Raw genomic sequence first — 22,536 nt, forward strand, 5'->3', positions numbered from 1 at the left:
CTGGCGAAGTGTCAAGTCCACTGGCCTCATGAAGTGAGTCCTGTAGTTCCTTCAGCCTCCTTTCTTCAGAGGTGAAATCCTCTGCAGCAGGCATTGAGGATCTCTGTAAACCAAAAGTTTCTTGGTCAGAGTCTTCTCTTTCTTCATAAATTGAAGAAAGACCAGGGTATTCTCTCTGAAATGGAGTAAAGCCCATCTCTAGGGCTGAAGGAGCCAAACTCGTCGTTATCGGACGAGAAAATGTCGACGTCGTCAACGCCGATGTATCCGGCCTCGAAGGCGCCGAAAATGGCGTCGAAAAAACTGGAAGGGGCCTCGAAGAATTCGAGAGGATCGGGATCCTACTGGAGGGCATTGACGACTGTCTCGGCGTCGTGCCAGAGGCCCTTGAAAACACCCGTTGGCTGTGGAGCCTTGGTCCTCTCTTTCATCGGCGTCGATGTCGACGATGGCGTCGAGTCGATCGACCGATGCGTCGAGGAACCCTTCGACAACGGCGTTGATGGCGCCGACCCGTGCGTCGAGGGAATCTTCGACGACAGCGTCGAAGGAACCCTCGACGACGGCGTCGAAGACGGTGCCTTCTTACCCGATGGCTCATGGCGCTCTCGATTGGAATGTTTCGCCGGGTGCTGCGACTCGCGGCGTTTTGATTTTTTGGGTTTTTCATCCGGGGTATCACCCTCAGCTGTCTTCGAGGGGGTCGAGGCTGCGTTCTCGAAGACGCTTAACATTATCTTTCTGAATTCCTCCCACTCGGTTTGAGAACTGTGTTTGGTGGGACAGGAAACTCTTTCTGGGGACACCGAAGACGACGAGGAATGGGACCTTCGACGTCTCTTTTTTGAGTGTCTAGATCTCGACGAATGGTGGGAGCTGCTTCGAGATCTAGAATGGGAGTGTTTTCGACGGCGAGGAGACAAATGCCTCGACTCGGCCGACGAAATCTTCGAGGAGGTTTTGGCTGACTTACCTCTCTCGAGCTTCCCCTTTCGCTCCTTCAGGGCTTTCGCCGTCATGGACATACAGTCCTCACACTCCGAACAATGGTGCTCGGACCCCAAGCACCATAAACAGACCCTGTGTGGATCAGTTATTGACATTTTTTTACCGCAGTCTCGACATTTCTTGAAGCCGGATCGCGGCGTCGTCGGTTCTGATGAAGAAGCCATCGAGAACGATAAGGAATATTCGTCGAATTAGATTTAGATAAACTGACTGAACTGAGCAACGACGTTCCGAGGCCCCACGTTTTTCCGTGGAAAAACGGAGCAACGTTTTTCCGCGGAAAAACGGAACTGAGCAACGGACGCAGCGCGTGTCTATTTATGGGCATGGTGACTTCGGCGCTGATACGGTGGCCGTCGAGGGACATCGACACGGCGGACGTCGACGTGCAGCGCCCACTACAGAGAAAACATTTCCGAGGCCAGCAAGCTGGAAACGTATATCAAAGATAAGGAATACGTCGGAGGACACAATCCCTTCGAAATGGGTTCTAGCTCACAAGTAACTATACGTACAAACAAACAGTACTTGCCAGTATTTCTACTGCTTTCTCCTCTGTTTTTTTACATACAGGTTGTGCTTTTGGTTGAGTCTAAACAAAACAGATAAAAAAGCTTGTCAACAATATTAAGAAGACAGAGTTACATATTCTACTTTGAACAGAAGGCAAAACAAGCATACAGTATATATTATGGGTATATTAAGATTTAACTCTTTTACTGGCCATTCAAGAGGCAAAATATTTCTGCACACTACAGGGTAGCGGGAAAGTGGTGAAGTTTTAGTTTCTTACCTGTAACTGTATTTCTCCAGCATTGGTATATTTCATAGATTCACATGCTTGAATATTCCCCGTCGTCAAGGATTTAATCCTCTGTGATTTAAATAATTATTAAAAAATGTAATATATACATATACATTATTTCCATAGACAATGAATGCAGATTGCCCATTATGGCCTATGATCCATTCAATTGTGTAGTCCCTCCACCTCACTTTGGTCCTTTATGGCCCTAACCAATGAGGTGGCAAGGTTTGAGCTCTGCCACAGGGCAGCCATCTTCAGATTTTGAGCCGTAGTAGACTACATGTATGATGACTGCTGGGCGTGGGAGCAGCCTCTCAGGGGAGGAGGGTGGGCGCATGTGAATCTATGAAAGATACCAATGCTGGAGAAGAACAAGTTACTTTCTTACCTGGTAACGTTCTTTCGACGTGATGTTCCTCTGACGTATTCCATATCTTTGATATATGTTTCCAGCTTGCTGGCCTCGGAAATGATTTCTCTGTAGAGGGCGCTGCTGGTCGACGTTCGCCAAGTCGATGTCCCTCGACGGCCACCGTATCAGCGCCGACGTCACCATACCCATAAATAGACACGCGCTGTGTCCGTTGCTCAGTTCGGTTTTGTAGTATAAGAAAGACATGCCTGAATTGGTTAGTAACCTTGAAGGAGCGAAAGCTGCAACCACAAGGGAAGTTATCACTGCGGGGATGGATGGGAGGGGCGATAAGGAATACGTCGGAGAAACATCCCGTCGAAAGAACGTTACCAGGTAAGAAAGTAACTTGTTCTTCGAAGGGATTGTGTCCTGCGACGTATTCCTTATCTTTGATAGACTCCCATAGCAGTGGTATGTAATTGGAGGAGGGAGTGATAGTGTTATATATCCCTTTAGGGAAGGACCGAGTGTAATACGCTTTGCCAAATCTGGTCTCTCGAGCAGTGGAGGAATCCAGATTGTAAAATTTTGTGAATGTATGTGCGGACGACCATGTGGCAGCCGCACATATGTCCCGGACCGGTACCCCTCTCTGGAGAGCCGAAGAAGCTGCGATACGCCTGGTTGAATGAGCCCTGAGGTTTTGGGGTGGCTCTTTCCCTGCTAGTCTATAACATTCCAGGATGGCCAAGATAATCCACCTGGAGATGGTTTGTTTTGTTATGGGTAGTCCCAACTTGTGACCTGAGTATCCTGCAAACAGCTGGTCTGCTTGCCTGATTCTAGCCATTCTGCTGATGTAAAAGCTGAGAGCTCGCCTAGGGTCCAGCCTGTGTAGCCTTTCCTCCTCTTTCCCCGGATGGGGAAGAGGGTAGAATGAAGGAAAGGTAATTTTCTGAGTAATATGGAATTCAGAAACTACCTTTGGGAGAAAATTAGGCTTCACCTGGAGGCCACCTTGTCCTTGTGGAAGATTGTATGTGGGGGTTTACAGGAGAGAGCTTAGAGCTCACTCACCCTCCTAGCCGATGTTAGTGCTACAAGTAGGACAGTTTTAAGTGTGAGAAATCTTAATGCGCAAGAGTGAAGTGGCTCGAATGGAGTGCCCATTAAGAAGTTTAAGACTAAATTTAAGTCCCATAATGGAACCTGGAATGGTTTTGGAGGGTAAACATTAGTCAGACCCTTGAGAAATTGTACCACTAGAGGAATTTTGAAATACGATGGTTCCTCCGCAGTGCGCTTGAAGATAGAAAGCGCTGCTAGATAGCCTTTTACAGTGCCAACTTGAAGGCCTGGGTTTGCCAAGTAGAGTAGAAACGATAGCACTGTTGGTATACCGCATGAAAAAGGGTCGGTATTCTCTTCTCTACAGCAGCTGCAAAACTTGTTCCAACGGCAGCGGTATAAAGACTTTGTTGCTGGTCTTCTGGCCAAAAGCAACACCTCCATGACGTCATCAGGGAGATCCCAATCCTTGTACCTCAACCTTTCAGAAGCCAAGCATGAAGGTTGAGGGCTCTGATGTCTGGATGGAGAACCTGACCTCCCTTCTGCGAGAGAAGATTCTCTTTGAGTGGAAGTCGGTTTGGAGGACAGATGGACCTATCTAGAAGGTCCAGGTACCACGTTCTCCTGGCCCAGTCTGGGGCAATTAGGATCATGGTTTTCCGGAATCTTCTCAACCTCCTGATCATTTGAGGAATAACAGGGACTGGTGGAAACGCGCAGAGGAGTGGAAACTCCCAGTCCACTACGAACGCGTCTCCCAGAGCTCCTCTCGGGGGAAATTCCCTTGAACAGAACAGATCGCACTTCCTGTTGGTGCTTGTGGCGAACAGATCCACCTGAGGGGTTCCCCAAAGGGTGAAGATCTCTTGAAGGACTTCCTGAGCTAGCTCCCATTCGTGGGAGACTGTACTCTGCCTGCTCAGAGCGTCCGCTGTCAAATTCTTCTCTACGGCTAGATGGGCTGCCGATAGAGAGATTCCTTCCCGAATTGCCCAAAACCAGATCTGCATTGCCTCTCTGCACAGTGGTAGTGAACCTACGCCTCCTCTTTTGTCGAGGTAGTACATGGCCACCGTGTTGTCCGTCATTATCAGGACATTTCTCCCCTGTACTGATGGCAGGAAAGCTTTCAGCGCTAATCTGATCGCTCTCAGCTCTAATAGGTTGATATGTAGTCTGGACTCCGATGGAGACCAACGACCGCTGATGGTCAAGTGGTTGGCATGGGCTCCCCACCCTGTGAGCGAGGCATCTGTGACTACTGTTATCTCCGGCCATGGTTGCCAAAACGGTTCTCCTTTCAAGATGTTCTCTGAATAGGCCCACCAATGAAGGTCGTGGACTACCTTGTCCGGAATCCGGAGGAGGTCTGACATTCTCCCTGAGAATTGTGACCACTGACTTCTCAGTGCCCACTGAAGAGATCTCATTCTCAGGCGAGCCTCTGGCACAAGGAAGATGCAGGATGCAATGAGGCCTAGCAACCTCAAAAAGTCGAAGGCTGGGAGACGTTGGGCATTTTGAAACTTGGTGACCATCTGTAGAATATCTTGAGCCCTCACCTCTGGTGGCGAGGCTTTTCCCAGGGAAGTGTCTAGGACCGCTCCAATGAACTGGAGTCTCTGAGATGGTATCATCTGTGGCTTCTTTAAATTGAGGGAGAAGCCCAGTCTGTGAAGGAAGAGGCAGACATAATTTAGCTGGGTCCGGGCCTGTTCCGATGATACTGCCCTGATCAGCCAATCGTCCAGGTAGGGATAGACGTGGATCCCTTCCCTCCTTAGACTCGCCGCCACTACCAACATCAGCTTGGTGAAGACCCTTGGGGCGGAGGTCAGCTCAAATGGCAGAACTCGAAATTGATAATGAGAGTTGCCAATTGCGAACCTCAGGTATTTCCTGTGCTTGAGATGGATTGGCACATGGAAATAAGCATCCTGAAGGTCCAGAGATACCAGCTAGTCCTGGAGCTGGAGGGCCTGAAGGATCTGAGAGAGAGTTACCATCTTGAACTTGTCCTTCCTGAGGAACTTGTTCAATTCTCTTAAGTCCAGGATGGGTCTCAGTCCTCCGTCCTTCTTTGGTATGAGAAAGTAGGGGGAGTACCAGCCCTTGTTCCTGTGCGCTACAGGTACCGGTTCTATGGCACCTTTCTCCAGCAGGTCCATAATTTCCTGCAAGAGGAGCGGATCTGGAACTTTTCGGGAGCTGTTCCCCGGTGGATGACTCTGAGGGATGTGTAGAAAGGGTAGGCAGTAACCTTGGGCAACTGTCTCCAACGCCCAAGCATCTGACGTTATAGCCTGCCATTCCGTCAGATGGTGAGATAACCTGCCCCCTACAGGTGTCTTGTGTGCAAAGGCCTCAGAGTGGTTTGGGGGCGGCTGATGCAGATGCCGAGGGTAAAGAGGCACCTGCTGCTGCTGCGGTCTTAGTACCTTTGACCCGTCCACCTCGGGTGGATCTTCTTTGGCCTCTTTGAGCCGGCTGGCCTCTGCCTTTTCCGAATGCGGAATAATAGCGAAAGGACTTTCCTCTCCCAGAGGTTCCTGAGGGGCGAAAAGGAGTTTGGCGGATAGCAGCTCCTAAGGATTTTGCTGCTGCTTTAGAAGTCTGTAACTTTTCCAGACTGTCATCAGCCTTTTTTCCGAATAAAGAAGAGCCGTCAAAGGGCATATTCAAAAGTCTGGCCTGTACATCTGGAGCAAAGCCAGACTTTCGCAACCACGCATGCCTGCGGATTGTTGTACTAGCCGCCATGGCCCTGCTGATACTGTCAGCGGAATCAATGCCAGTTTGAAGAGACTCGCACATGGCATCTTTGCCATCTTGAATGATGTTAAGGAAGGCTTCCTTCTCCTCTCCATCGGGTATGCAGTCAGCCGCTGATGAAGCACACTCCCATAATGTGTGACTGAACCTGGCGAGCGTACAAGTGGCGTTGATGGACTTCAACGCCATACTACAGGCAGAGAAGACTTTCTTTGCCATAGAGACGTACCTCTTGTCATCCCTGTCCTGTGGGACAGTAGGGTAAGCAGTCCTACTGCTGGATGAAGTTGCCGCTTGAACCACCAGGCTCTCTGGGGTCGGGTGTTTTGACAGGGATTCAGGGTCAGCAGCTGCTACCCTATACTTTGTCGACAGTCTTTTATTGACTGCTGGGATGACTTCGGGAGTCTCCCAATTGGATGCAATTTTTCTTTGCAGGGCTGCATGGAAGGGGATCACGGGGTCCTCCTGTGGACCTTTGTCCAATATATCTGTTAGATCATCCTGTTGGAAAACAGGTGAAGGCGCAGACCAGCCCATAAACTCAATTATTCTTGCCATCAGGGTTCTATATGGTGTTTCGGCATGTTCCCCTGGGTCTGGCTTTACAAATTCCACTTCTGGGGAAGTGTCAAGTCCACTGGCCTCATGAAGTGAGTCTTGTAGTTCCTTCAGCCTCCTTTCTTCAGAGGTGAAATCCTCTGCAGCAGGCAGTGAGGATCTCTGTAAACCAAAAGTTTCTTGGTCAGAGTCTTCTCTTTCTTCATAAATTGAAGAAAGACCAGGGTATTCTGATCTCTGAAATGGAGTAAAGCCCATTTCTAGGGCTGAAGGAGCCAAACTCGTCGTTATTGGACGAGAAAATGTCGAAGTCGTCGACGCCGATGTAACTGGCCTCGAAGGCGCCGAAAATGGCGTCGAAAAAACTGGAAGGGCCCTCAAAGAATTCGAGAGGATCGGGATCCTACTCGAGGGCATCGATGACGGTCTCAGCGTCGTCCCGGAGGCCCTTGAAAACACTGTTGGCTGTGGAGCCTTGGTCCTCTCTTTCATCGGCGTCGACGTCGGCGTTGACGATGCCGTCGAGTCGATCGACTGATGCGTCGAGGAACCCTTCGACAACGGCGTCGATGGCGCCGACCCGTGCGCCGAAGGAATCTTCGACGACGGCGTCGAAGGAACCCTCGACGACGCCGTCGAAGACGGTGCCTTCTTACCGGATGGCTCATGGCGCTCTCGGGTGGAATGCTTCGCCGGGTGCTGCGACTCACTGCGTTTTGATTTTTGGGGGTTTTCACCCGGGGTATCACCCTCAGCTGTCTTCGAGGGGGTCGAGGCCACGTTCTCGAAGACGCTTAACATTTTCTTTGTGAATTCCTCCCACTCAGCTTGAGAACTGTGTTTGGTGGGACAGGAAACTCTTTCTGGGGACACCGAAGACGACAAGGAATATGACCTTCGACGTCTCTTTTTTGAGTGTCTAGATCTCGACGAATGGTGGGAGCTGCTTCGAGATCTGGAATGGGAGTGTTTTCGACGGCGAGAAGACGAATGCCTCGACTCGGCCGACGAAACCTTCGAGGAGGATTTGGCTGACTTACCTCTCTCGAGCTTCCCCTTTCGCTCCTTCAGGGCTTTCGCCGTCATGAAGATGCAGTCCTCACACTCTGAACAATGGAGCTCGGACCCCAAGCACTATAAACAGACCCTGTGTGGATCCGTTATTGACATTTTTTTTACCGCAGTCTCAACACTTCTTGAAGCCGGATCGCAGCGTCGTCAGTTCTGATGAAGAAGCCATCGAGAACGATAGGAATATTCGTCGAAATAGATTTAGATAAACCTGACTGAACTGAGCAACGACGTTCCGAGGCCCCACGAAGCACGGAAAAACGGAACTGAGCAACGGACGCAGCGTGTGTCTATTTATAGGCATGGTGACGTCGGCGCCGATACGGTGGCCGTCAAGGGACATCGACTCGGCGGTCGTCGACGCGCAGCGCCCTCTACAGAAAAAATTTCTGAGGCCAGCAAGCTGGAAACGTATATCAATGATAAGGAATACGTCGGAGGACACAATCCCTTCGAATGAGTTATGTCTGAACGACGATAAGACTGAGATCCTGATCATGGGCAGCCAAACTAAACTTAAAAACCTGCCTCCATCGTACCAATCTTTCAACAATGGTGGTAACCACATCACAACTGCCAAAGAGGTCAAGACCCTACGGGTCTATCTTGTCTCCTCACTTACCTTCTCTTGGCAAGTCAATGCCATCACTTTGGCTTCCTCCTATACAGCTAAACTTATCAAGGCCTGCAGACCATTTCTTAATTTAGAGAACCGTATCACATTGGCTAGAGCACTAATACTATCCAGGATAGATTACCGCAACGCCATTTTTGCATTGCATTTAATCAAGAAACATCTCGAAACTCCAAACCGTACAGAACAATGCTATACGAGCAGCACTAAATATCCCCAAATCAGACCTCATCTCCTCCGTCAGAAGAAACATCCACTGGCTACCAGTGAAGGACTGGATTAAATTCAAAATATTCACCCTCGCACATAAATGCCTCTCTAACACTGCCCCTCGCTATCTATCTAGCTTGTTAACAAAAAAATTGTCCGATAGACCTACCATAGCTGCCTATCTGGGGCATCTGACTAAACCTAGATACCAAAGACAAAGAGCAGGTGGATCAAGTTTCCCGGTCATGGCGGACAACTATTGGAATGCCTTGCCCTGCCTTGCTGTCATTTAAAAAAAAACGAAAGACCTGGCTCTTCACACAGGACAACTAGTTATACCACACTCACCTACTAGTAACCAGGCACGATCTACACCAGTCCTCATAGCCCTTACCAGCCTTATAACTACTCCGTTGTGGTGACACAATGTGTAACAAAAACTCGTACTAAGTCTCTCCTAGACCCCAACAGTCAAGCCTGCCTCGTTTATGCTCTGTATAAACCTGCAACTAAATCCTTACATTTGTTGAACATGTAACTAAATTCATGATTTGTTTACACTCTTCAGTTCCTGTAACCATATGCTTAAGCGTCTTGAACATGTACCCAAATTCCTATACTCGTTGATCAAGTAACCAACCCTGTATGTCTATTTGTCATGTAACCAATCTTGTAAGCCTGCTTGTACTTGTAACCATATTCTTAAGCCAATGCACCCAGTTGCCTGAGGGTTAGGCGCACAATACAAATGTAATGAATAAATAAATAAATAAATATCAAGGGTGGATAGTTTGCCTGATACAAGTCCTCTGTTGATATGGCCAGCTTGATACCTAAATAGGTTATGGTCTATTCCACCCATCTGTAAAGGGATCCCCTTTTGAGCTCCTGTTCTGTTTCCCACGGGAGTGCACGATTGAGAATCTCAGATTTTTGTGTGTTTATTTTGAGGCCAGCCACCGCCCCAAATTGAGTGAGTTTGTTTTCTATTGCCCCTAAGGAGACTTCTGGGTGGGTTATGATCAGGAGCATATCATCCGCAAATGCAGCTATTTTATGTGTAATTCCCCCAACTGTAATTCCTGCTATTTCTTTATTAGATCTCACCACTGCCAATAGGGGTTCTAAGTGCAACACATAGAGTAGGGGTGATAAGGGGCATCCTTGTTTTGTACCCCGCTGGACTGCTACTGGATCAGAGAACGGACCAGGGGGTGCTGGTAATTGGCCCTTACCCTAGACAAGAATTTTTCACTGAAGCCCATCTTTTCCATGGTTGCGAAGAGAAACCCCCACTCCATCCGGTCGGAGGCTGTTTCAGAGTCTATGGCCATGAGGAGAGTGGGGATTCCTTTCTTATTCGCTCTTTCAATTAAATGCACAATTCTTCTAACATTGTGGCTGGTCTGACGGCCCCTGACAAACCCTGATTGGTCTGCTTGGACCAAGCAGGGAAGGACCTGGTTGAGTCTAGTTGCAAGTATTTTCGTATATATTTTGGCATCTAGGTTTATCAGGGCAATCAGGCAGTATGAGCCGCACTCTGTGGAATCCTTCCCTTTTTTGGGAATGAGGACAACCATAGCCTCTTCCATGATTTGTTTGATGTTCCCTTCCATGCAAAATTGATTGAACAAAGCCTTTAGGTGGGGTAGTAGCGCTTCCCTATGGGTCTTATAGAATTCAGAGGTGAACCATCTGGACCTGGGGTTTTATTGGTGGGTAGTGCTTTTATTGTTTCCCGGATTTCCTCGCAAGTTATCTCCTGCTCCAGGTCCTCCCTTTCATTTTCCGTTATATTTTCTAAATAGGACTCCTGAGCCGGCAGTGACAGATTATCTGAACTGTAGAGCCTGGAGTAAAATTTTCCAAACTCTCTTTCAACATCTTTGATGTTGGAACTAGTGTTGTCCCCTCGACTTTAATTTTTAAGATAGTTTTATCTTTTTCTTCCCTCCTCAGTAGCCTGGCCAGTAACCTGTCCGATTTATTTGCTTTTATATCATATTTTTGCTTCAGGGAAAATAGGGTGCGTTCGATTGCCCTAGTTTGTATTAGATCTAATTGTCCCTTGGTGGTCCTGTACTCCCTCCTAGTCCCAGCACTCAGAGCCGTTCCCATGTGAGATATTATCTCCTTAAGTTTGCCCTCTAATCGCGCCTCCTCCAGCTTCAATTCCCTGTCTCTCCTTGCTTTTATGACTACTATTTTCCCCCTTATTGTCGCCTTAAAGGCATCCCATCTGGTCTGTGGCCTTGTGTCTTCGGGCTTGTTAGTCTCAAAAAAGGTCCTAATCCTTTCCGTGACCTCTTGTGTTAGCTTCTCGTCTTACCAGATACTACAGGTATCACCATTTCCATGGGCCTGAGGTCGCTTGGTTTCTTTAGTGTTAAGGGAGTGTGGTTGGATTGTATTAATCTACCCACCGTAATCCCCAGCGTTCGGCCTAGGAGACTCCTGGAGACCCATATGTAGTGTGTGGGTGGACATGTGAATAGAAGGTGTAGCCTTCTTAATCTCCCTCTAACTCCCTCCACACGTCAACCAGGGCTAAGTTTTGGATTTTCCCCCTGAGCTCCCCGAGGGTTTCACTTGTGTCACTAGGCCATTGTTGCTTCTATCCCTTGCACGGTCCCACGCTATGGTGAAGTCCCCCGTTAGTATAATGGGTGTTTTTGCAAATTTCTTTAGACTCATTAATGCCTTTTGGATAAATGTGTCCTGTTCAGAGTTGGGGGCGTACAAAGTAGCTACTGTATAGGCTTCCCCCTTCCCTTCAGGGCTATTGCTAGGTATCTCCCTTGGTCATCGCTATAGGTCCCAGTCGGTATAAAGTCCAGCCTGTCCTCCTGGGTTAGCAGTACTCCCCCTTCTTATTGGGTTGCATTGCTTGAAAGAGTCGGGTGTAGCCCCAGAACTTAATTCTGCCTCTGTCACGGGAGTGGACATGAGTTTCCTGTAGGGTTACTATGTCGGGCCACTCCCTTCTTAAAAATCTCTCTTTTTTTTTCCTCTTGAGTGGGGAATTTAGACCATTGACATTAGGGATAGGAGTGTAAGATTATTATTGTTGGCCGTCATCGCGTGGGTGTTTCTTTAGCAGTCGTCTGCCTTTAGTGGGAGACTTGTCATTGTCATGTTGGTTCCCAGCGGAAGGCCCCTTTAGGTGCGGCTGATATCCCCCCTTCTTAGTTCTTTTGGATCTCAATGTGGGCCACTCCCGGGTTCTGTGGTTGCTTTGCTGGTTGTCTGATGGGCGGCCCTACATTTGGTGTTCATCTTCAATCCCCAGGAGGGTAGCTCCTTCTTCGCAAGACGTCATTCTATGTTGCTTCCCTTACCAGTCGAAGAGTATCCCAAATTGGAATGTCCATCTCTATCGGACCGCTTTGTTCCTCATAAACGTCATAAACAACGGTTGGAGACATTTTTTTCCTCTTGGTCAGAGTTGATTGTGCTACATTCTGATAGAGGTACATTTCTGTTCCATTGCAAGGAATCTGCTTCACTTGCCTAGCCTTGAGTAGTATTTGTTCTTTGATTGTATAGTCCTGGAGGGCTGCCAGGACATCCCTCGGTCTCACCCCTGGTTCTTGTCTGCGAGGGCCTACTCGATGGATCCTGTCAAACTTTACATCTGGGGTGGTGTCGGCTTCCAATAGATATGTGAATATGTTCTTGATGACATCTGCGAGATGTCTGTCCTGTGTGTCCTCACGGAGGCATTTGAGGCAGATGTTGGTCCTCCTGGACTTGTTTTCTAGGTCCTCCGCCTGGAGCTCGAGATTGTGGGTGGCCACTGGGAGGATCTCCAGCAGGACATCGTCCCTCCTTGAATCTTCCATCCGTTCCTGGATCGCCCTTTCATTGGTGTCCACCCTCTCTTCCATTTCGTTTATGTCTCGCTTTATTTCTTGCAGGCCCTCGGGTAGGTCCTCTTGCAGGACGTTCATTCGCTTTTGAACGGTAGAGGTTATTTTGTCCCCAAAGTTGTTGAAGAACTGTTTGATCAGGGATTGTGTCACTGGACGATCTTTCTCCTCCTGCATGGGGTTCTCACCTTGTTCCGGGTGAGGATCTGTCATTTGTGCTCCCCCGGGGAGGCCGGGTTCTCTAGCCCAGATCTTTGCGATGGTCCCTTCGTGGGATTTTTTTAGACCTTTTACGGAGGCTAGCAGGTCTTTCCCCCGTGATTTTGACATACTCAGTGGATGGGATGTGTGCCAAGTTGCTCGGGTCCTTCCCAGTCTTTTCTTGGCACGTGCTGCTCGGGTCTTGGGGGTTCTGCGTTTGGGATTATTTCCCTTTGGTTTGGAGCTATCCAACCTCTCTCCCTATCAGTGAGTTGTTTACCTGTGCACTCCTTTAATCAGCCTGGGGGATGTCGAGTGTCCTGTGCCCTGTGGTCTGTGGTCTCCGGGGTATCACCTTGGGTGTCGCTGAGTGCGGGTGGTGGCGGGAGAGGATGGACAGTTTCCCCGCTGTGAGCAGGATGTATATGCTCCCTGACATCATGGGTTGTTTTTTAGGTGTGGTAGTTGGTGTGACAGGAGGGAATCAGCCTCTATCTGCTTGGATGTGACGGCCTCCTTTGATGGGATGCCTGCCAGTGAGTTTTGCCGGTTTCCTCTCCCGGGAGCTGTATGGTTAAGTGTGCTGCCTCCAGACAGCGGACCAAGTATTCCCTGATGCTGTTCAGACCCCCCCCCCAAGGGGTACCTTGTGCACCTTTAGATGGGTAGACTTTGGGGCCCCCTTCCTTGGTTTTGTTGTTCTGGGCTCTTCACATGGGTGTTGCGCGTACCTGCGCTGCTGTTTCGAGTGGTTGCTGGTTATAAGGGCACTGTTGGCCTCAAGCTGCTTTGTGTTCTGGGGCCGAGGGTTGCTAATGGTGGCGGCACGGAACCGCTGTGGAGCAGGGGGGAAAGGTCCCTCTTCTCCTTTCCCTGCGTCTGGACCGGGTTGCCCCTTGCTTCTTGTGACCTTGCTCCTGTCTATGGAGGTATCAGTGTTATGGGCTCTCGCCCTGGAAGTCCGGTTCACTGGGAGAGGGTGGGGTGGTAGTCTGCTGTGCCGTGTCCCTTTGGTGGGAGGGGCTGTATGAGTGGGGAGTACACGGCGGCTTTGCAGGTACTTACTTGCAGCAAGGTATTGCAAGCAGCGTGTTGTCTGGCCACCTCTCCTGCAAAGTCTGCGTTGCTGAGGGACTGTGCGCCACATTTCCTCCACTGGAGTTGGGTTGTTGGTGGTGTGGGTGGAGGGAGGTTTCAGGGGTTATTCGTCCCTCGGTCGCTGGTCCCGCTTTTCAACCCCTACCCTGGAGGGAGACCGGGACATATCTCGCGGCTCAGAGCCACGGGGAGCAGGCTTGTGGGTTTACCCGCCTCCAAGACCCTGGTCCTGCTCTCCCCTTTGCCTTTGGGCCCTCCGACTTCAGAGGAGTGCTGTTCCACATCCCCGGGGGTGAGCGTCCCATTGTTAGGTATAGCAATGGGAACTTGTATGTCGTGGAGCTCCACTCGGCAGCTTCCGCTGAGTTTGCTATATCGACTGAGCGCTGTGGAGGGGTGTATCTTCTTTGTCCTGAACTTCACTGGGGTAGGTACTACTACCTTTTCGTACCTGGGGAGGGCTTGGAAGTAGTTTTAAACTTTTAGCAGCCCCATGGGTCGGAGGAGCGTCAGTCACGGTGCTCTTGTCATCGTGGCCATCTTGGAATAATAACACCTCTTCTTGACAATACTGCACCTTCTCTTTGTCTACCTTGTATCCCTTGTCTGCTAGAATAGTCATCAACTGAATCGAGTCTTGCCTGTACTCATCTTCTGTAGTGCTACAAATGAAAATGTCATCTACTTACTGTATCATGCACTTTCCAAATCAATATTGCCTGAGTCCAAATAGACAGAGACTCACACTGCCCTTGGGGCAGCCTAGTATGTTTCAGACGCGTCTGATGGAACGTAAATAAAGTCAAGTCTTGTGAGTCATTGTGCAATGGGATTGAGAAAAACGCATTTTTCAAATCAATCACTGTGAAATATTGTGCCTCCACTGTGATACTGCATAGTATTGTCGCTGGGTTAGGAACTAAAGGAAACTCTACCTCTACAATCTGGTTAATCGGTCTCATGTCCTGTATGAATCTCCACAACCCTCCCTTTGAGTATTTCACAGGATACAACGCAGTATTGCACGATGATTCTGATGGCACCAGAATACCTTGTTTCATGAGTGCTGAAACAGTCTTAAATATACCCTCATCGGCCTCTCGAGACCCGGGGTACTGTTTTGCTCGAGGTAAAATCACCCCTGGCTTCAACTTTATTTTGACCTCTCCTATTCCCTTCAATAGTCCTACATCATAAGGGCTTGTGGTCCATAAGACGCTGGGCACCTTCTCCAAGTCTTCGTAAAAAAAAGAAATGCTGGTCGTTGACGCATTATTGCCATTCGCTGTGGAATTTCCCTCCTCTCTGTTCTTATCTTGTATGTGATGCTCACTTCATCGTCTGCTGGATCATCTCTAAACATATCATTATCAGTAATGTCAGTAAACCTGCACCCCTTTTCGAGGGCTATTACTGTTCTCCATGGTTTACCCTGATCATCCATTCTTTCAAGCATTGACATTTCCCTTCGTACTATGGCTGCTTCCAATTCTAGAGGGATAGTCTATCCGCCCTCTTCATCCATAGGTATCTGTGGTCTAAAAAAGAATTCATCAAGTATCATCGTCCTTTTTCCCACTAAGCCAGGTAGCCATGTCAATAGAATGCTCATCCCATAAAGAAAACCCTCTGGCTCTACTGGTACACCTCGCAGAGATACTTGCCCTGTAAATGCCAGTATAAATTTGCCCACATTCATTCAGGAGTGGAACACACTAATCCCTTTGTCAGTAAAAGAAATCGTCATGTTAAAGGAATAGTGCGCTCAAAATTTGTATTGTTTTAAGTGATGGGCAATAATCAAAAACATATACTAAACATCTATTTAAAGAAGGTTCCTATGTGAAATGTTGAACAAATAATGCTCAAACCCAAAAATATTAAGCACTAGGAGGCATCCGTTTTCTGAAATGGATGAGCCTCCTGAACTTGTGTTAATCTCTGCCCTCGCAGCACTAATGAAGCAAAAGCCACCTGCTGGTAGCTTTTATTACAGTGGCTTTTGCTTCATTATTGCTGCAAGGGCAGAGAATGCAGGCAGGAAGGTTGTTACCGGTAAGTGCATTTCTTTTTCTTTGAATAACAAAGAAAACCACAGCAATTATAAATACAACCACGTTGTATTAATGATTGCCGTGGTTTTCTTTCTAAGTACACTTATCGGGCTACAGGGACCATGACCCAGAGTCAACCCTTTCATTTGCATTGCCTGATCCCTCCCTTGTAAGGTGTTTTGGGTAGACTCTAGCAGCTGCCCTCCTTCCTCCCGTGCCTTCCTTCCCATAAAAGGAAGCATCCTTAATGGTATTGTGGTCGCCCCTTGTTCTACTTTACACCATCATTTCCCTGGATTACTCTTTGCTCAGTGTAACATGGGTGCAAATTGTACCGTTTTAATTCCGGTGCTCCTAGTCCACCCATCATCTGGGGCCTAAACAGAACCGATCTAGGGACCCTCCGTCGTTTCTTGTGTCATATAAACCCTAAATCTGCTGTTTGTAGTGGTTTAACCATCTGAGTTGGGATTCTGATGGGGAGCGAGCTCGAGACATAGAGGAGTCGGGTAGATTAATTTTGACCACAGAAATTCTAGTGAGCCATGAGAGTTCCTCATTATCCCATCTGTTTAAGACATCCAGCGGTTTCTTCGACATGAGAGGAATGTTTGCCCCATATAACTCCTTATATGTTTTAGTTAATGTTATCCCCACGTAATCTATCCCTTTCTTCTCCCAAACCAATGGGAATGTGTTACTTAGGTCGTCTATGCTATCAGGTCTGTCAGATACATTCAAGGCTTTGTATTTCGAAAAAAATGTATGGTGAAACCAGAGACCTCTGCGAATTCCTGAAGTTTCTTTATTATTTTTGGCATGGTCTGTTTCGTATCTCTCATAAAGAGCAGAATATCATCAGCATAGAGGGCAATCTTATGCTCCATCTGTTTGTAATTGACGCCTGCTATCCCCTGATCTTGCCTAATCATTGCTGCTAGTGGTTCCATAGCCACTATGAATATCATCAGAGACAGCAGGCATCCATGTTTCGTGCCCCTTACCATATGTTTTCCGTTAATTAAGACTTTGGTAGAGGGAATCTGAAAATTAGCTAGGAACATCCATATAAATGCTGGCCTGTACCTAAATGTAACTAGCGTTTGTTCAAGGAACTGCCAGTCCATACTATCGAACGCCCACTTTCCATCCAAAGCGGTTATCGTCAATTTTTTGTCCGTCTTGACCCCTATGTCAATAATGTCCACTGCACGCCTTACATTATCCTGCGCTTGTCTTCCCAAAATGAATCCTGATTGGTTCTCGTGGATCACATACCACAGGATTTGTGCAAGTCTCCCCGCCAAGATTTTGGCATACAACTTGGCATCTCCATTAAGTAGGGAGATGGGGCGATAATTAGAGTAATCAGTGGGATCTTTTCCCAGTTTCAATATTAGAGTTGTGGTGGAGACACTCATGTCATCCGAGACCACCCCCAGTTCCCTAATTCTATTAAAGAGCAGAGTCAGTGGCCTTATAACCTGCGTCCGAAATGTCTTACAGAATCCATTCCCGAGACCATCAGGCCCTGGAGCTTTATTGGCTCGCAAGGAACCAATGGCCTCCCCTACTTACTCCTCTGTAATGGGATCCTCAAGGAATCCCTTGTCTTCCCTCGTTATTTTTGGCAACTGCGCCTCCTGGATATATTCCATTTGACGGGATATGTCTTTGAGTTCCCTTTTTAGTAGCACCTTATGGAATGATTTTACTATTGTCCGCTTGTCATACTCCATCCATCGCAATTCCCAGATTCGGTCTTCAGCTGTTGTTAGGAAAGATTTAATAATTGTATGTAATTTTCCCTCCATGTGTACAACCCCAAACATTTTGCTGCTGTTTAGACATCACAGACTGACTTTTCCAGAGAAGCACAGCATTCAGCTGCGCTCCTCTGGGCTTTCGCTCACTTTTTATGGGGAAACTGACATGCCCTTAAGACAGTCAGTACTGGGAATCTTTGTTTCCCTTAGTCCTTTTCCCATGTTGCAACTTTTCTGCAACATGTAACAAGTACACAATGTACCTTCCAGTACAGTGTACTTGGGTCTGTAGTCATTTTCCAAAGGCCCTAGATACTCTCGATGGACTTTTTGTGAGATGTGCAGGCAGATGTGTCACGGACAGGGCTGGTGGAAGCTATATCTTTGCATTATTTTTAATACTTTCCTGCCATGTTAACCGCGTTTGGCACGAATAGGTGGCCTGGCTCCAAAATGGCCATGCCACAAGGTTCTTTGTCCTGTCCTTTGGCCATCTTGCCCCTTTTCCTTCCCCAGGTTGGGTCGACCTGGGTCAGTCCTTATTTGGACATACAGTTTCCCGCGAAACGCCAAGCTTTTGCTGGCTTCTGCATGCCTTGTGTGTGTGCCTCCAGGATTTGGGCTGGGGTGTCTGTCCCCAATACACATCCTGGGTGCCAGAGAGTCTGGAGTGCTGTGAATGACTGGGACCACCGTGGTCCATGATTGGTCCAAGTATGGAGTGTGTGTTTGTGAGCAGATCTTCCATTGGGTCCTCTCCGTTTTGGCACGAAGGGAACTTTGGATAAGAGGAGGCTGAAAACACCCATACCATGTCGATCTCTGGAGTTCTCACTGAACGAAGGATAGGATCCAAGTATGCTGAAACTACAAAGCTGAGTCGAGGAACCGCTGGTGACCCGATGGAAGGTTTGGCACCCTGAGCCCGCTGTCGTCCCGTGGGACCCCTCTGCATCTGGTTGTCCTAGAAGGTCTGCGAAGACGCTTCGACCCATTGGAATAGTGGGACCAACTATTCTCGGCACCTTCATCAAAACCTGCAAGTAAGCTTTCTCGGAAGTGTCCTTGGGCCAACCAGTGGACAGACCAGTTTACCCAGTTGCTTTGCTCTGTCATTGCTGCCGTTTCGAGGAGGCCCTTGAAACTTGGTATACTGCTAGCTCTGTGCCCACGGCACCCTCACACCAAATTCCATACACTTAGCGTTCCCAGGTCTGAAGTGAGACGAGTGCGCCAGGACCAGAGCATATGCGGTTACCATGTTGCCTTGCTGCGGCAACAACCTTTGCAAGTGCACTGCATTGGTGACCCTCTGCCCCCTGAAGCCTGCTGCAGTGAAACCAGGTCAATCCACCCACCCAGAGCAGAGAAATCGCCACTGCCCCATTGGGGAATCCTCACTGTATCTCAGGAACTGAAAGCCGCAGAGACATCCTTTTTGTCGCGTCCGAAGCTGCAATCGAAGTGGACTGAACTGGCGAAGTTTGGGTCCGAGAGCGCCTGGGACTGGTGAGTCCTTCTAACACTAACCGGTGGCCCCTAGTACCAGGGCCCCTTTTTACGCACGAGTGACCCCCGAGGGTCACTCTCCTTTCCACTGCTAGTGATCTGCATCTGCCTTCAAGTGGAGGTCCTCCCTGAATAGTGGGAACTCATTCTTCATCACCTCATCCACCTTACTGAGCTGCTAGAGTCCCCTGAAGAGACCCTGTTTTTCCCATTGGAACAACCGCGTGCACTTGCATTGCATGTACTATTATGCACAAGGCTTCGCTCTTCTTAGGGCTTGGACTGCCTTTTAGTTGGGTGTGTTGCTGATGTTGAAGGGGCCTAAAGACTACCTTCACTGCCCGTTTCCTTCCCATCTAGGTTGTCGACATATTTCGTGCATTTAACCCTTTAGACCCCAATGGTCTTGTATATACATTGTATTGATAGTGTTTTGTTGATTTACTTAGTATTGCTGTGATTCTTTTGCTATGGTCTGAGTTCCAAACGCCTTGTAATAAATGTGTCTATATTTTTTATATAACACCTGTCTGTGAGTAATTTGTAAGTGTCCTTCTTCTGTGTGCTCATTGAGGTCTTTCAGTCACCCTCACCCCTCCTGAGACTTAGTCTTGACCGCTGCCATAGATACCTTGATTTGTCTGCCTTGTCCAGAGGTTACCCTGTTCCCAGAACTAGGCTGGCCTTCTGAACCTCTGCCCACCAGTTCAGAGTTTAGAAATCCATCTTAAAAAATTGGTGTACAGCAGTGGGATAGGACTGAAGGTACCCAGTGTTCCACACTAGTGAAGGCATTTCAAGTTATTTCTACCCAGGACACATAGTGAAGTGTTGTAGCAAACTGAAAGAGGCCATAGATCTATCTAACAGTATGGAAACAAGTACCTTGTTAACCTTAAATGCTTCTAAATCTGAAACATTAAGAAAGATGTGTGCTGAGAGGGGTTTACCTGCTCAAGGCACAACAATGGAAATGAGTCAAAGAATCATGGAATGGCAAGAGTCACAACTCAGTGCCATAGCTCCTGAGGAAAGTACAGAAGGGGGTGGGGCTGCTCTCACTGGCAGAACTGACAAGTCTGTCGCTGAACTTATCAATGCGACCCATGTGGATTTAGATGATGTGTTGTCCAATGTTTCCTCTGCCAGTGCTGATGCTGAGGCCATGCTTGAATTCAAGAAGCAAGAATTGCTGTTTAGGCAGAAGGAGCTTGAATTTAACAAGGCCAAGCTGAAGATAAAGCAGGCAGAAAAACAGAAGGACAGGGATCACCAGTTGGAACTGGCCAAGCCTCAATTTTTCAATGGAGCTAAGGGCCCTGGACATGGGTCTGGGTCCTCCTCTCATCCTCGATTTCCTAAAGATCTGCTCAGTGTGTATGATGAAAAGAATGACATTATGGACTGGTAGAATACTTTTGAGTATGCATGTGAAGTTCAACAGGTTGACAATGCTGATAAAATTGCCTGGTTACTTAGCAGACTGCCCATTCTAGCTGCAGTGCCATTATGGAAATGTCAAAAGCTGATAGAACAGATTTTGCAATGTTGAAGAAAACTCTCATCTTAAAGTTTGGAAAGACTCCTGCCCAATACTTAAAGAGATTCAGAGAGTACAAAAAGAAAGAAAGAAAGAAGGTGGTACTTGGGTGTCTTATGTAATTGAATCCTTACAAAACTGGACTGGCTGGGTTGAAGGTTATAAGGTCTCCACTTTTGAAGGTATGATATGTCTAGTCATGCTTGAACATATTTTTGCATCTTGTTCCCCTAAGCTTAAGCAGCATTTAGCCGATTCAAAGGAGATAGATCGTAAGAAGCTAGCCATTGCAGCAGATTTGTGGGTGTCACATAGAGTGTCCCATCAGGACAAGACTCATCCTGGTAAGCAGGAGGAGGGGAAAAAGTCCAAAGATAAGGAGGATGGGGAATCTGATAAGACTTCCTCCCAGAAGGGCCACAAAAAGAAAAATAAGAGTAAGTCACAAGAGAACTCACAGGGTAGTGGAGGTCAACCTCCAAGACAGAACTCTGGTTATAGTAAGCCTCCCTATGTAAACAGACCCAGTGGATCTTGTTTTGCTTGTGGAGCAACTGACCATGTGAAGGGGGATCCCAGATATAAGGTCAAAACCTTGGGGGTCCACTCTGCTAATCTGGCCTTCTCCTCCTATGAGGAAGAAGAGATTACAGGAGCATCCCTCTGCTCAGATTCCTTCCCCAGTGGGATAGATTCAGAGGTAGCTTTAGTTTCCTTGGGTTCCTGTGAGCCTAAAGTCTCAGAGGCTTATGCTAGGATTCCAGATAATACCAAGCACTACTTTAAGCACAGTGTGCTGATCAATGGTGTAGATACTCCAGCTTTTAGGGATAGTGGGTGTTGTGGAGCTGTAGTGGATTCTACCTTGGTAGACCCAGAGGAATTTGCCACTAAGTCGGCTCATGGCCCACCTCTCATGTTCCCAGTAATACCTGTAACTCTTACTTTGAATGAAACAGAAGTTAGGATTCCAGTGAGCATCCAAGAGAAAGTCCCAGGAAAGGTCTTGCTGGGAAATGATCTCAGAGCTTTAGGGCTTGTGGGAGATAAAGCTGAAAGACGCTGCACAAGGTCTCAAACAAGGGCAGCACTGGCCCAGACCACTGCAGTGCCCCAGCCAAAGGGGAACCCCAAGGCTAAAGGAGTCAGAAAATCCAAAAGAGGGAAAGGGAATATTCCCGCTAACTCAGTTAGTTGGTCAAACACCAGAACCTGACGAGGTAGAGGTGTTGCCTGAAGTATTTGATCCAAATGACCATCCTGAACTAAAAGACTTAGTAAGTGGAAGGTGGTCCTGACAGAGAAGAATTCAGTAAAGGCCAACGTGAGTGCCCATCTCTGGAAAGCCTAAGGAGATAGGCCTGCTCCCAGCTTGAGGGTGAACCTTCTGGGAAGCATAGGATTTATTGGGAAAGTGGTCTCCTGTACAGTGAGCCTACAGAGTCTACAGAAGGAGACCATAGGAGGTTGGTGGCTCCCCTTGCTGTAAGACCCTTCCTCCTGCAGCTAGCGCATGAAGTGCCCCTTGCTGGTCACCTTGGAATCAAGAGAACCAAGCAAAAGTTATCCATGTACTTCTACTGGCCCAAGATGGGGGTGCAAGTAGAAGGTCACTGCAGGAGTTGTACCACCTGCCAGTATTCTGGTAAGAGTGGCTTAACAATCCAAGCTCTATTGGTACCATTCCCTGTGGTGGGTGTATAGTTTGAGAGGGTAGGGATCGACATAGTTGTTCCCCTTGACCTCCAAACATCCTCAGGCAATCGGTTTATCCTGGTGCTGGTCGACCATGCCACCAGGTATCTTGAGGCCATCGCAGTGAAGACTGTAACTGCCAAGTCAGTTGCAAAAGCTATACTTGGCATATTTTCTAGGGTTGGCTTCCCTAAAGAAATTGTGTCTGATCGGGGCAGCAACTTTATGTCAAAGTATATGCAGGCCATGTGGAAGGAATGTGGTGCCACCTATAAGTTTTCATCCGCATACCACCCACAGACGAATGGTCT

At 48.0% G+C, this 22,536-nt stretch overlaps 1 protein-coding gene across 1 annotated transcript in view; it reads right to left on the minus strand.

Moving 5' to 3' along the window:
- Positions 1-1,513: 1,513 nt before the first annotated feature.
- The window catches only part of LOC138525982 (neurofilament medium polypeptide-like), a 708,053-nt gene continuing 687,030 nt past the window's right edge, over positions 1,514-22,536 (minus strand). Inside the window, exon 11 of the mRNA XM_069636274.1 lies at positions 1,514-1,600. Within this exon, the coding sequence (XP_069492375.1) occupies positions 1,514-1,600 (87 nt within the window). The remainder of the gene's footprint in view (positions 1,601-22,536) is intronic.

Source organism: Ambystoma mexicanum, chromosome 7p (genome assembly GCF_040938575.1).
Source record: "Ambystoma mexicanum isolate Mex_15411 chromosome 7p, UKY_AmexF1_1, whole genome shotgun sequence".
In the NCBI taxonomy this organism is placed as follows: Eukaryota; Metazoa; Chordata; class Amphibia; order Caudata; family Ambystomatidae; genus Ambystoma; species Ambystoma mexicanum.